Source organism: Paroedura picta, chromosome 6 (genome assembly GCF_049243985.1).
Source record: "Paroedura picta isolate Pp20150507F chromosome 6, Ppicta_v3.0, whole genome shotgun sequence".
NCBI lineage: Eukaryota > Metazoa > Chordata > Lepidosauria > Squamata > Gekkonidae > Paroedura > Paroedura picta.
The window spans coordinates 11,005,286-11,017,699 of record NC_135374.1 but is presented as its reverse complement, the minus strand read 5'-3'; the positions used below and the strand labels follow the sequence as shown (position 1 = coordinate 11,017,699).

General features: G+C 49.1%; 1 protein-coding gene across 2 annotated transcripts in view; it reads right to left on the bottom strand.

The window, feature by feature from the left end:
• Positions 1 to 175: 175 nt before the first annotated feature.
• Positions 176 to 12,414, bottom strand: part of LOC143839419 (glutamate carboxypeptidase 2-like) — a 33,214-nt gene continuing 20,975 nt past the window's right edge. For both annotated transcript variants that reach the window (XM_077341410.1, XM_077341411.1), the window contains 7 exons: positions 11,442 to 11,509; positions 8,171 to 8,253; positions 7,780 to 7,870; positions 6,278 to 6,542; positions 4,214 to 4,295; positions 3,190 to 3,282; positions 176 to 1,420 (listed from right to left, as the gene is read on the bottom strand). In XM_077341410.1, coding sequence (XP_077197525.1) covers positions 1,231 to 1,420; positions 3,190 to 3,282; positions 4,214 to 4,295; positions 6,278 to 6,542; positions 7,780 to 7,870; positions 8,171 to 8,253; positions 11,442 to 11,509 — 872 coding nt within the window. In that variant the 3' untranslated portion in view covers positions 176 to 1,230. The remainder of the gene's footprint in view (positions 1,421 to 3,189; positions 3,283 to 4,213; positions 4,296 to 6,277; positions 6,543 to 7,779; positions 7,871 to 8,170; positions 8,254 to 11,441; positions 11,510 to 12,414) is intronic.

Here is a 12,414-nt window from a genome sequence, read left to right as displayed (position 1 = left end):
AAACCAACTCTTCTTTTACATTCAGATGTCACAAGAGACCAAACGTAAGGGGCGCCATTGTCACTATTGAAATAGGCAACGAAGGACAAAACTGTTTTATTAGAGGAGTCCAAACAGAAATGCATGCCACAGAAAGAGCGGGAAACAAAGTAAATCAATAAAATTTCCACAGCTGTCTCATCCATAGTCCTTTATTAATAATTAAAAAACAAACCATTTCTAAAATGCACACATCCCCATGAATTTGGGGTGCACCCCTGTAATAAAACTAGAATTAAGAGATTTTACAAAGTAGGTTTAGATCCTTGCCAAAGCCTCAAGGTTGGGAAATTCCTGGGGCCTGGGGAAGGTGGATTCTGAGGAGACGCGGGACCCCCCCCCCCCCCGCAGCAGCCATTTTCTCCAGGGGAATTGATCCCTGTAGTCTGGATATCGTCCTGGAGCTGCTATCTGAACTGAGGCCTTGACTGCGGAGAGAAGGAATTCCACTAAAACAGATTTCGATGGAGACGAATGCCAGCTCTCCAGCTCTTCAACGCCTCTGAGAGCCAACCTGGTATGGTGGTTAAGAGCAGTGTACTCTAATCTGGAGAACACGATTGGATTCCTTGCTCCTCTGCATGCAGCCAGCTGGGAGACCGTGAGATGTTCACAGTTCTCTTAGAACTATTCTCTCAGGGGCCTCTCAGCCCCTCCTACCCCGCAGGGTGTCCGTTGTGGGGAGAAGAAGAGAAAGGTACTTGTAAGCTGCTTTGTGACTCCTTCGGGTAGTGAAAAGCGGGGTATAAAATCCCCAGCTCCTTCTATCTTTCTGAAGATCGTGACCAAGACAGTGTGGACTAACCTAATTCCCTTGAAGGCGGGATCGTTTTGAGGGTCCCCGGACTCCCAACCGAACAAGGTTTCATAGATTAAGGCAGGCTTCCTCCCAGCTTCAGAGAGCCAGTTTGGTGTAGTGGTTAGGAGTGCGGACTTCTAATCTGGCATGCTGGGTTTGATTCTGCACTCCCCCACATGCAGCCAGCTGGGTGATCTTGGGCTTGCCACGGCACTGATAAAAAAAACTGTTCTGACAGAGCAGGAATATCAGGGCTCTCTCAGCCTCACCTCCCTCACAGGGTGTCTGTTGTGGGGAGAGGAATGGGAAGGCGACTGTAAGCCGCTTTGAGCCTCCTTCGGGTAGGGAAAAGCGGCATATAAGAATCAACTCTTCTTGTTCTTCTTCTAATGTCACGACAGTTCTCTCAGAGTCCCTGCGGCTGCTTGGACTGTGTAGGCGGTGATGGAGATCTGCCTCTTCACTTCCTCCCAGGCCTTCCGTTGGTCTTCCTGGCTGCCAATATCAAACAGGGCATCGTAGATCCCCGGAAAGGACACTCCGGCGTATTTGTTGTGGCGGTTGGGAGCGAAGATGATGTGTCTGAAGAGAGAGGGGGAAAGAACAGCAACCTGTTCTGTGAAGGTTCAAGGGGGTTCAATGAAAAGGAGCTGCACCGTAGATTTCCGAACGTTACAGATGAGAGAAAAATGAAATCAGCAGGCCAAAATGATAAGTCTCGCAGACACTCTTGTTTGGTGTATAAATCACAGAAATTCACAGGTAACTGTTAAATGGATTACAGACTCTGCCGTGGCAATCATTGAAGAAGTATTTGAAAATGTGGGAAAGAATATGCCTGGGAGGCCGTTTTGATCATGGTTCAAGTGGGTGGCAGGTGACAGTGGATGAGCGATAGGGTTGTGAGTGTCCTCATGCACTTGTATACCTTTCAGGCAGCCAGTTGCTGCCTCTCATTGGCTCTAAGCAGAGCAATTCGATTGGGCCTAGCGGAGCAATCTGAGCAATCCGATTGGCCCTTAAGCAGAGCAATCTGATTGGCCCTAGCGGAGCAATCCGATTGGACCCTAAGCGGAACAATCTGATTGGCCCAAAGCAGAGCAATCCGATTGGCCCTAAGCAGAGCAATCAGATTGGCTCTAGCAGAGCGATCAGGTTCCTTTGATTGGTTAGTTCCTTGGCTGGCTGGAGCCCTCATTTGCATCAGTGGCCAAATGCCCACAGACATAACAGTGCCTGTCATGGGGAGAGGAAAGGAAGACAACTGTGGGCTAATTTTGAGACTCCCTCAGGTAGTAAAAATTGGGGTATGAAAAAGCAGCTCTTCTTCTAAGGCAGAGGTCCTTTTCTAACACAATACTCTGCGTATACTGATGAGTGAAACAGCCCGTTGAAACCAAATGAGTCAGCTGACCAGCAGAATCTCCTTTTCACTTATCCAGTAAGTGGAAGCAATATCCAAAGACATCATGGGACTAGCTGGGAGAAATCCTCAAGCCTGTCTCCTTTTATGGCAAGCCACCTCCATTGTAAGTGGTTCCCTTCAACAGGGGAGGTGTAAGTTCAGTGGTAGACCATCTGCTTTGGGTTCCTGCTGTCTCCCGTTATGGGACAGAGCTCCATGTAAATTCAGAGCAGTGAGTGGAGAATTCAGGTTGAATGGATTCTGACTGAGCTTGCCTTTCCATCCATCCATCCATCCATCCATCCATCCATCCATCCATCCATCCATCCATCCATCCATCTATCCGTCCAACCAACCAACCAACCAACCAACCAACCAACCAACCTTCCTCCCTCCCTCCCTCCCTCCCTCCCTCCCTCCCTCCCTCCCTTCCTTCCTTCCTTCCTTCCTTCCTTCCTTCCTTCCTTCCTTCCTTCCAACCAACCAACCAACCTTCCTCCCTCCCTCCCTCCCTCCCTCCCTCCCTTCCAACCAACCAACCAACCAACCAACCAACCAACCAACCAACCAACCAACATCCCTCCCTCCCTCCCTCCCAACCAACCAACCAACCAACATAATGGGAGAGAGCCCTGCTTGTAGTCCTCTTTGATACACACAGCTGCCATTCTGTGCCCATAGGGAAATGCACCTTTTTTATCATACATGCTCAAAACCCCAGTATTTCCATTACAGGTATCATAATAGAGTAACACCTCTCCATAGTGGATTGAGTAATGGTGCCACTGTCGTGGACCAAATCTGAAGTGGCGCTCAGTGCAAAACTCTCTAGAAGAATTTTTTTTGTCAATGCAACCCTGTTCTGTTTTAAATGGAAACCAAGTACAGTAAAGCCTATGGACTTCAAGAGCAGGGAGTAGGCAAAAGGCTTTTCCTGTCCTCTTACCTGTAAAATGGCGTGCCAGGTAAACCGAGAGGGTCGATAAACGCTCTTTCCAGAAACATCAGCTGGTCGTTCCGAGATCTCACTGCCAGCAGACTGAAAATTAGACCACAGGGATAAATGTTATTGCTTTGGGGGCAAACTTGGTGTAGTGGTTAAGAGAGGAAGCTTCTAATCAGGCGAGCCGGGTTTGATTCCCTGCTCCTTCACATGCAGCCACCTGGGGATTCGAACTCAGGTCTTCCAACCTAATAGTCTAACCTAGCCTTTCTCAAGTTTTTACCACTGAGAACCCCCTGAAACATTCTTAAGGCTTCAAGAAGCCCAAGAAGTGGTGCAATTGTGCAGAATGTGGTTGGGAAGTATAGCTGTGGACACGCCCACCTGAAGCTCCTCCCCTCCCCACCCCCTCCAGGACCATCATTGGCCATTTTGGGAGGAGGGGGCAGGTTGACATGACCATATATGATCATATCAACTGATAATTTTAAAAAATTAATTCACCCCCACACATTCGGGAAACCCTTCCAGGGCCATCAAAAATTACCAGGGTTTTATGAAACCCTGGTTGAGAAAGCCTGGTCTAACCACTACACCTCACTCCAAAAACTTTGCATGTGAAAGGTTTCCGACAAAACCAAACAGAACCCATTAACTTATTAAAGCTACGGACATTAACATCTTGGTCCCTCATGGTCAGTACAGTCTTCTTAAAGGGGTAGTGAATCTCCAGGGTCTAATGCTGAGGTTTTTCACATCATCCTTGCCTGGTCCTTTCCAGTGGAGATGCTGGGGACTGAACATGGGACCTCCTGCATGCCCAGAGAGGAACTTCTGTTGAGCTACAGCCCCATCCTAAATGTCCATTGGTCTTTAGAAGGTAGCCCCCTGGGAAGAGGACCTCCCCAACAGAATTCTCTCGGGCTCTTGAGACATGGCTGTCTTTGGCATACATTTCTCCATTAGTTCAGGACAGTTATGCGCAAGGGATGAATAATTTTGCTGCCCTAATACGTATCAGACCTACTTTCTGGTATCCAGTCGCTCAAGCCTTCTGTGAAAGTCATCGGCAGCTTCTGAAAAATTCTTCACTGCAGACAAAAGAGGATCTGCAAGGACGAGAAGGGAAAGCTGGATTCTGCGCTTCCTGTTTCTACATCTGCGGCATCTGCAGGCGTAGAGGATGCAGACTCAGGGGAATCACTCAGATCCATTTGCCAGAAGAGGGACTTCAAGGAAGCAAAGATCTCTCAAAGACAAGCAAGGAATCTGTGAGTGGTAACTGGCGGGCCAAAATCAGACTTGAAGAGGGAATCTGGAGGTGAATCTATGGAACTTGCACGCAAACCACTTTGAACTGTTCTGAACAAGCCGTCTCTCCTCCTTTTTTAAAATGGTCTCCAAGCACAAGAATGTATACAGCTGCCTCTAAGTGAGTGAGACCACTGGTCCTTCTAGTTGTTGTTGTTGTTCAGGGATAGGAACAAACCCATTTTTGTGGCTGAACCACAAATGGGTATGACAGTTAGCGAACTTAACTGTGAGCCACTTAAAGTTAAAACCCTGCTTGCTGCTCCCTGTGAAAAGCTGTGGGGAACAGAAAGCAGGGGGTTCAGAAAAGCTGAGCAGCAGGGACTGCTGTGGGGAGCAGAAAGCAGTGGTTAAATAAGCTCCGAGCCATTTAAACAAAACAGCTGCGCTCCCCGGTGCCCTGCTGCTTTTCATGAGGAGCGGAAAGCAGGGGTTTAGTCTACTCTTCACGAACACCAAATTTTTGGGAGTTCGTGGAAGTGCTTCAGTTTGCAGGCGTTACGAACCAGCCCAAATTCATGAAGAACTGTTTGTGCCCATCCCTAATATTGTCTACCGTGACTGGCAGTGATTCTCCAGAGGGTTTTCTCAACCTACAATCTTCTAAATCAAGACGTAACCTGGCACAGTCTGTGCAACTGAATGCCTTGCTGGACAAAGCTTTCTCATTAGTCCTAGCAAAAAAAAATCATTGTTTCAGTGTTGACCATCCTTATCCAAGGAGGACCTACATAACAGATGCATAATTTTTTCTAGTAGAGTCACAGAGTAAGTTTTCTGTGTAACCTTGCATCATTTAGACCGTTTATGCACTGGAGGTTTCATGCCAGGCTGCAGGCTAGAGTTTTAGTTGTGGCAGGTTGCCCCACCTCTTTCTGCACCCACACAGGGGAGCATTTGGGCCGATGCACCTCATCTGCTCCAGATTTGTGTTCCTGCATGAGAGCTGGGACAGTGAAGTTCCCAGTGCATAAACGGTCTTAATGTGTCATGTTAGCACTGTTGCTTTGCTTCAGTTCTGGTCAACATAAAGACACAAGAGCAGAAGAGAAGCCATGTTGGATCAGACCAATGGCCCATTCAGACCAACACTCTGTATCACACAGTGACCAAAACACAGATGCCATCAGGAGGTCCCCCAGTAGGACCAGAACTCCAGAAGCTCTCTCACTGTTGCCCCACAAGCCCCAGACATAGCATTTTCTCTATACCATGTGGCTAAGAGCCACTCAAGGGCCTCTGCTCCATATGTTCTACATTCCTAATTAGGAGGTAATTGTTTAAAGAATGTTCCAACATGGTGATTGTACTGACTCATTCTGCGTAATACACTTTGAGTACTAATGAGAAAGGCCAACTGTAAAGAAGAAGAAGAAGAAGAAGAGTTGGTTCTTATATGCCGCTGTCCCCTACCCGAAGGAGGCTCAAAGCGGCTTACAGTCGCCTTCCCATTCCTCTCCCCACAACAGACACCCTGTGGGGTGGGTGAGGCTGAGAGAGCGCTGATATCACTGCTCGGTCAGAACAGTTTTATCAGTGCCGTGGCGAGCCCAAGGCCACCCAGCTGGCTGCATGTGGGGGAGCGCAGAATCGAACCCGGCATGCCAGATTAGAAGTCCGCACTCCTAACCACTACACCAAACTGGCTCTGTAAATGTAAATAATTAAAAAATAACTGTAGCTTTTCCAAAGGCCTCTCTATGGCTCTTTCCGAAATACTACTTTGTTCTTTGAGTGCTGTAAGCTGATTGGTACAACCCCCCCCCCCAACAGTACGTACCCAATGAGACACTGTATGCTGACACTTGAGTTGGATATTTCTGGGTCATGTTGTAAATGACATGAGCGTAGCCCCGTAACGCTCCTGCATAATCCCGGCAGTCAAAAGGGAGGACGAGGGAGTCGGCCAGCTCAAAGACTAGCCCTCCCCGGACCTGGGACACGGCCCGGTGGTTTTTGAAAGTGGGGTCATAAAACTGCTCCACAATCTCATAGGTGTCGTAGACAGAGTGATAAACCGGGTAGCTGCTAAATTTGTCCACTTTCTGTGGGAAGAAAAGAAACATGACAACAAGAAGGAGAGTTGGTTCTTATATGCCGCTTTTCTCTACCTGAAGGAGTCTCAAAGCAGCTTCCAGTCACCTTCCCTTTCCTCTCCCCACAACAGACACCCTGTGAGGTGGGTGAGGCCGAGAGAGCCCTGATATTTCTGCTTGGTCAGAACAGCTTGATCAGTGCTGTGGTGAGCCCAAGGTCACCCAGCTGGTTGCATGTGCGGGAGTGCAGAATCGAACCCAGCTCACCAGATTAGAAGTCCGTACTCTTCACCAGTGGTCCCCAACCTTTCTGAGCCTGGGGACCGGCAGGGCAACTCCCCGCCCGTGCATCACGCATGCGCAGGGCCGCGCCCATGCATCGCGCATGCACGGCCGGGATGCGCATGCGCCATGCGCCATGCGTGGCCAAAATCATGCCTGCACAGCACTTTCACGCACGCGCATGCGCAAAACTGCCGCGTAAGTGTGATTTCGGCCGCGCATAGCGCAGTGCGCGGTGCAGCCCTGATTCCCTCTCCCCGCCCTCCCGCAGTAAGAAGCTTCCTGGACCACAAGCTTGCGGCCTGGGTAGTTTTTTACTGGAGGGGGGGCGGGGAGAGGGAGCCGCGGCCCGGTGCTATGGCCTTTGCGGCCCGGCACCAGGCCGCAGCCCGCAGGTTGGGGACCACTGACTCTTCACCACTGCACCAAACTGAACGCACCCATTTACAGAAGTCTAGACTATAGCCCAGAGCCTCTTGTGGCACAGAGTGGTAAGGCAGCGATATTCTGTCTGAAGCTGTCTGCCCATGAGGCTGGGAGTTCAATCCCAGCAGCCGGCTCAAGGTTGACTCAGCCTTCCATCCTTCCGAGGTCGGTAAAATGAGTACCCAGCTTGCTGGGGGGTAAACGGTAATGACTGGGGAAGGCACTGGCAAACCACCCTGTATTGAGTCTGCCATTTCTTTGATCCACATTTTTTTTTTTAATCCCATGCCTTATTTTCATTTATTTACAAAAGATTGTAGGCCACCTTTCTTCCCTATGAGGGTCAGCTAGGTGGCTAACGATCAAAACGAAACAATCTGAAAGGCTACCATAAAAACAAAACAACTAAAACCTGAGACGTATGGGAGGGTGGTATAAAAACAAATAAATAAAAAGACATCATAAAAAGCATATGAAACAGCAATAAGGGTGGGTCAGAAAAAGAAGATGCAGCTGATTAAAGAAAAAAAAAGCTTACCCAATTTTTAGTGTAGCGAGCTCTGCCAGATGCAATTCCCAGCCTCTGGAAAAAGACTTCGAAATCATTGCCTGAACCAAGTTTGTTGATCCTTTTCAGAAGACAAAGGAGAGGAATTGGCGTGTAAATATTTGGTGACGTTTTATCATTCCAAGTCAATACGGCACAATCGGGGAGCCTGATCCTCAACCCTTCCCACACAGAAAAGCCCTTTCAAGTATGCAGGTAGGGGAATATCACTTTCGGATTTTAGTGGAGAGAGCTTTTCAGGCGCACTGCAGCTGAGCGTGTTTTTACATGCACAAGACCTAGGAGAGAGTTCAGATTTCAACAAAATCTTATTAGGGGGACTTGATGCTATTAAGATCCCCTCTCCCCCTCCGGCATTTACCAGGGGACGTCTTTCCATGGGTTTTTCTTCAACCAGCTTTCGTAAAGCGATCTGCCTTCGAACCCTTCGTCAGGGCTCGGGATCTAAGGGAGACACAAGTTTCAGTTTGTGAGCTCCTCCCCACCCCTCCAGCTTCTGGCTGTGTCCCTGCAACCGGAGCAGAAGCCAACACAGCTGCCAGGGTCCTCACTGGTACATCTTGGAGGGTCCAGACCCAGCCTGTGCTGAGGCAGCTGCACTGGCTGCCAGTTCTGGCCTGGAACAGGTTCGAGGGTTTGGTGCTGACCTTGCCTATCTCAGGGACTGGTTGTCTCCTTATGCTCCCCTCAGGGCTCTCCATTTTGTGGGGGCTAATCTACTGGAGGTCTCTTGCCCTAAGGAAACATACCTGGCCTTGACCTGAACCAGGGACTTTTCTGGCTTGGCCCCAACCTGGTGGAATGAACTCCCGGGAGAGCTGAGGGCCCTGACAGAGTTACCAGAGTTCTGCAGGGTCTTTGGTTGAGGTCAGGGCTTGGAACAACGGGGCCCCTCCTCAGGCTATGCAGTAATCGCTAGCATACCCCCTTGGGGGGGTGTACAGCTGCTGGGATGGGGGGTGGGATTACACCATCAATCTTGTTTTATCTATTTTTTTGCTCATTTTCTGTTTGTTTGTTTATAGGCTGGGGGTTTTATGACGTTTTATGGAGTTTTGTATATTGTAACCTGCCACAAGTCTTCCGAGAGTGGTGCGCTAAAAATATGATGGATGGATGGATGGATGGATGGATGGATGGATGGATGGATGGATGGATGGATGGATGGATGGATGGATGGATGGATGGATGGATGGGTGGGTGGATGGATGGATGGGTGGATGGAAGGGTGGGTGGATGGATGGATGGATGGGTGGATGGAAGGAAGGAAGGAAGGAAGGAAGGAAGGAAGGAAGGAAGGAAGGAAGGAAGGAAGGAAGGGTGGGTGGGTGGGTGGGTGGATGGATGGAAGGAAGGAAGGAAGGAAGGAAGGAAGGAAGGAAGGAAGGAAGGAAGGAAGGAAGGAAGGAAGGAAGGAAGGAAGTGTGGGTGGATGGATGGATGGATGGATGGATGGATGGATGGATGGATGGATGGATGGATGGATGGATGGTATAAGGTTGCCAGCTCTGGGTTGGAAAATACCTGGAGACTTTGGAGGTGGAGCCAAGAGTGGCTGGGTTTGGGGGCCGGGAGGGACCTCAATAGAGTATAGCGCTATGGGTAAAACTGATCTCTGGGTAAAAGAAGTCTATTACCATGCATTTAATGGTTGCTTTGGAAGGTGACTCTATGGCATTATACCCCCACTTCCAAAACCCTGTTCTCACAAGCTCCACCCTCCACCACCCAGTTCTCTAGGAATTTCACCATCCAGTGCTGATAACAAAGGTCGGCTTGCGCCATTAACTGCCCTCCCACACTTTGGGTCTCCTGTTAGTGAAGCAGGCTCTCTGCTTGCCAAGGGATAACAATATTCTCAGGTGTGCAGTCCAACCCAACAATTATGTCAGCTGATATCAGGGATGAATCCATTTGCGTCTTCGGCACCCTGTCATTACCCCCCACAACATGTTACCTCTGCTTCTCGTCACCCTGTTATTTACAAACCTGGCTTTAATTACTGTTTTCCAAATCACTTTGGTTCCCAGTACGAAAATTAGATCAGCAAGCACAGACAACGTAGCTTTCCAGTGTTTTAGATCAGGGGTAGTCAACTGGTGGTCCTCCAGACGTCCATGGACTACAATTCCCATGAGCTCCTTCCAGAGTTTGCTGGCAAGGGCTCATGGGAATTGTAGTCCACGGACATCTGGAGGACCACAGGTTGACTACCCCTGTTTTAGGTGTTGGGCTTTATGGAGGTCCCTCCCCAAACCCTCCCCTCCTCAGGGTCCAAATCTCCTGGTTTTCCCCAACCCAGAGCTGGCAACCTTAACGTCACAGAGTTCACCCTCCAAAGCAGCCGTTCTCTCCAGAGAAACTGCCCTCTGTAGTGTCAAAACCCTGCATTCACACGCTTTTGCCAAGGCTATTTTAACACCTTTTCGTCTGTTTAGCTCTGGCTTCCTCAACCCTGGGGTTTCTTGACAGCCCTGGAAGGGTTTCCCAAATGGGTGGGAGTGAATTAATTTGTATATATATTTTCACATTTGTTCAACGTTTGTCGGGTGACATGACTATATATGGTCATGTTGACTTCTCCGCCCCCTCCCCGCATGGCCAATGATGGTCCTGGAGGGGGTGGGAAGGGGAGGGACTCAGGGGGGCGTGTCCACAGCTCTGCTTCCCAACCATATTCTGCATGAATTGTGCCACTTCTGGGGTTTCTCAAAGTCTGAAAGATGTCTCAGGGGTTTCTCAATGGTAAAAAGGTTGAAAAAGGCTGGTTCACTGTTACTGCCAGTTTAGGCCTGTAGCAGCAGGGGTGACTTCACAGAGCGCTCAGGAGGTGGGAGGGAGGAACAAAATTGTTATCTGCCACCTCTGCCATCCCACTGGGAGGGATAGGGCGTAAATCTGCCAGGTGTTTGAGAACAGGGTATCTCTGAGTCCTTGGAGCCCAGGTGTCTGGCAGCTAGCTTTGATTTACATTGAGAAGAGCTGGGAGGGGGTGTCAACTAGAGTTAATGTATCCAAAGCTGGAATTGGGGGGGGGGAGAAAGGGGGATGTGACGATTTAGGGGCATTTGTGTAGAGATGCTTTAGTTTTAGCAAAGAATTAGAGAATTCCTGATTTGCTCATTCCTAAATAAAGATTTTTTTCCCCCTAGAAAGTCTGCTTAGTGGGAATATTGACTGGAACCTCTTATCTAGTCTCAAGATCAGTTGAGATTCGGGATGGTCACTAGCCTCCCGCCTGGAGGCTGGCAACTCTACCCAGGAGAGAAGTTAGGAGTTCAGGTTTATAGAAGTACAAGTGAGCCAATGGGATAAAATTAATGCAAAAGAAATTCCGTCTAAACACCCGGAAGAAGTTCCTGACAGTCAGAGCGGTTCCTCAGTGGAACAGACTTCCTCGGGAGGTGGTGGGCTCTCCATCTTTGGAAATGTTTAAACAGAGGCTGGAGAGCCATCTGACAGAGAGGCTGATTCTGGGAAGGTTCAATGGGCTAGCAAGTTACAGTGGATGAGCAATAGGGTTGTGAGTGTCCTGCATAGTGCAGGGGGTTGGACTAGATGACCCAGGAGGTCCCTTCCAACTCTACTATTCTGATTCTATGAATCTGTTTTTCTCCTGCAGACATTCTTACCTCTTTAGTCAGGTTGTACACCAGGCTGTACATCAGCGGGGTGCAGTCCACCCGAAGAGTGTAGTTGCCTAAAAGAAAGGCCTTGCTATTGATAAAGCGAAACTCTGATTGAAAACAGACATCTGAAGGCCTGATCCACAGTGTACAAAGTCCTCCCCACTACCAGGGAAGCTTACTGGGCAACGTTGGGCCTGTCCCAATCTCTTAGTCCCACTTTGTTGTTAGGAGGAGGGTAAGGTGGAAAATGATACCAGAGGTCACTGTGAACTGACAAGGGGGGGGAGGGAGGGGGAAACTGGGAAATAAATAAAATAAAACAATAAGCTCTCTTGATGTGTTTGAAAGGCGGTCAGAGGAGGGCAGGGAGCCGCTCCTGTTGGCAGGACAGGACAGGCTTGCAATTATGGGTTTAAATTATAGGGGGAAAGGAACCGGCTGGGTATTAGGGGATAAAAAGTTTCACAGCCAGAGTAGTTCAGCAGGAAAACTCGCTGTCTAGGGAGGCACTCAGTAGCAATGGACACTTCTCAGGGCATGAACCAAATTTGAAAAACAAGAAGAGCTGGTTATTATATGCTGCTTTCTCTACCCAGAGGAGTCTCAAAGCAGCTTACAATCCCCTTCCCTTCCTTCTCCCCAGAACAGACACCCTGTGAGGGAGGAAAGGATGAGAGAGCCCTGATATTACTGAAGAAGAAGAAGAGTTGGTTCTTCTATGCCGCTTTTCTCTACCAGAAGGAGTCTCAAAGTGTCTTACAATCACCTTCCCTTTCCTCTCCCCACAACAGACACCCTGTGAGGTGGGTGAGGCTGAGAGAGCCCTGAAATTACTGAAGAAGAAGAAGAGTTGGTTCTTATATGCCGCTTTTCCCTACCCAAAGGAGGCTCAAAGCGGCTTACAATTGCCTTCCCTTTCCTCTCCCCACAACAGACACCCTGTGGGGTGGGTGAGGCTGAGAGAGCCCTGATATCA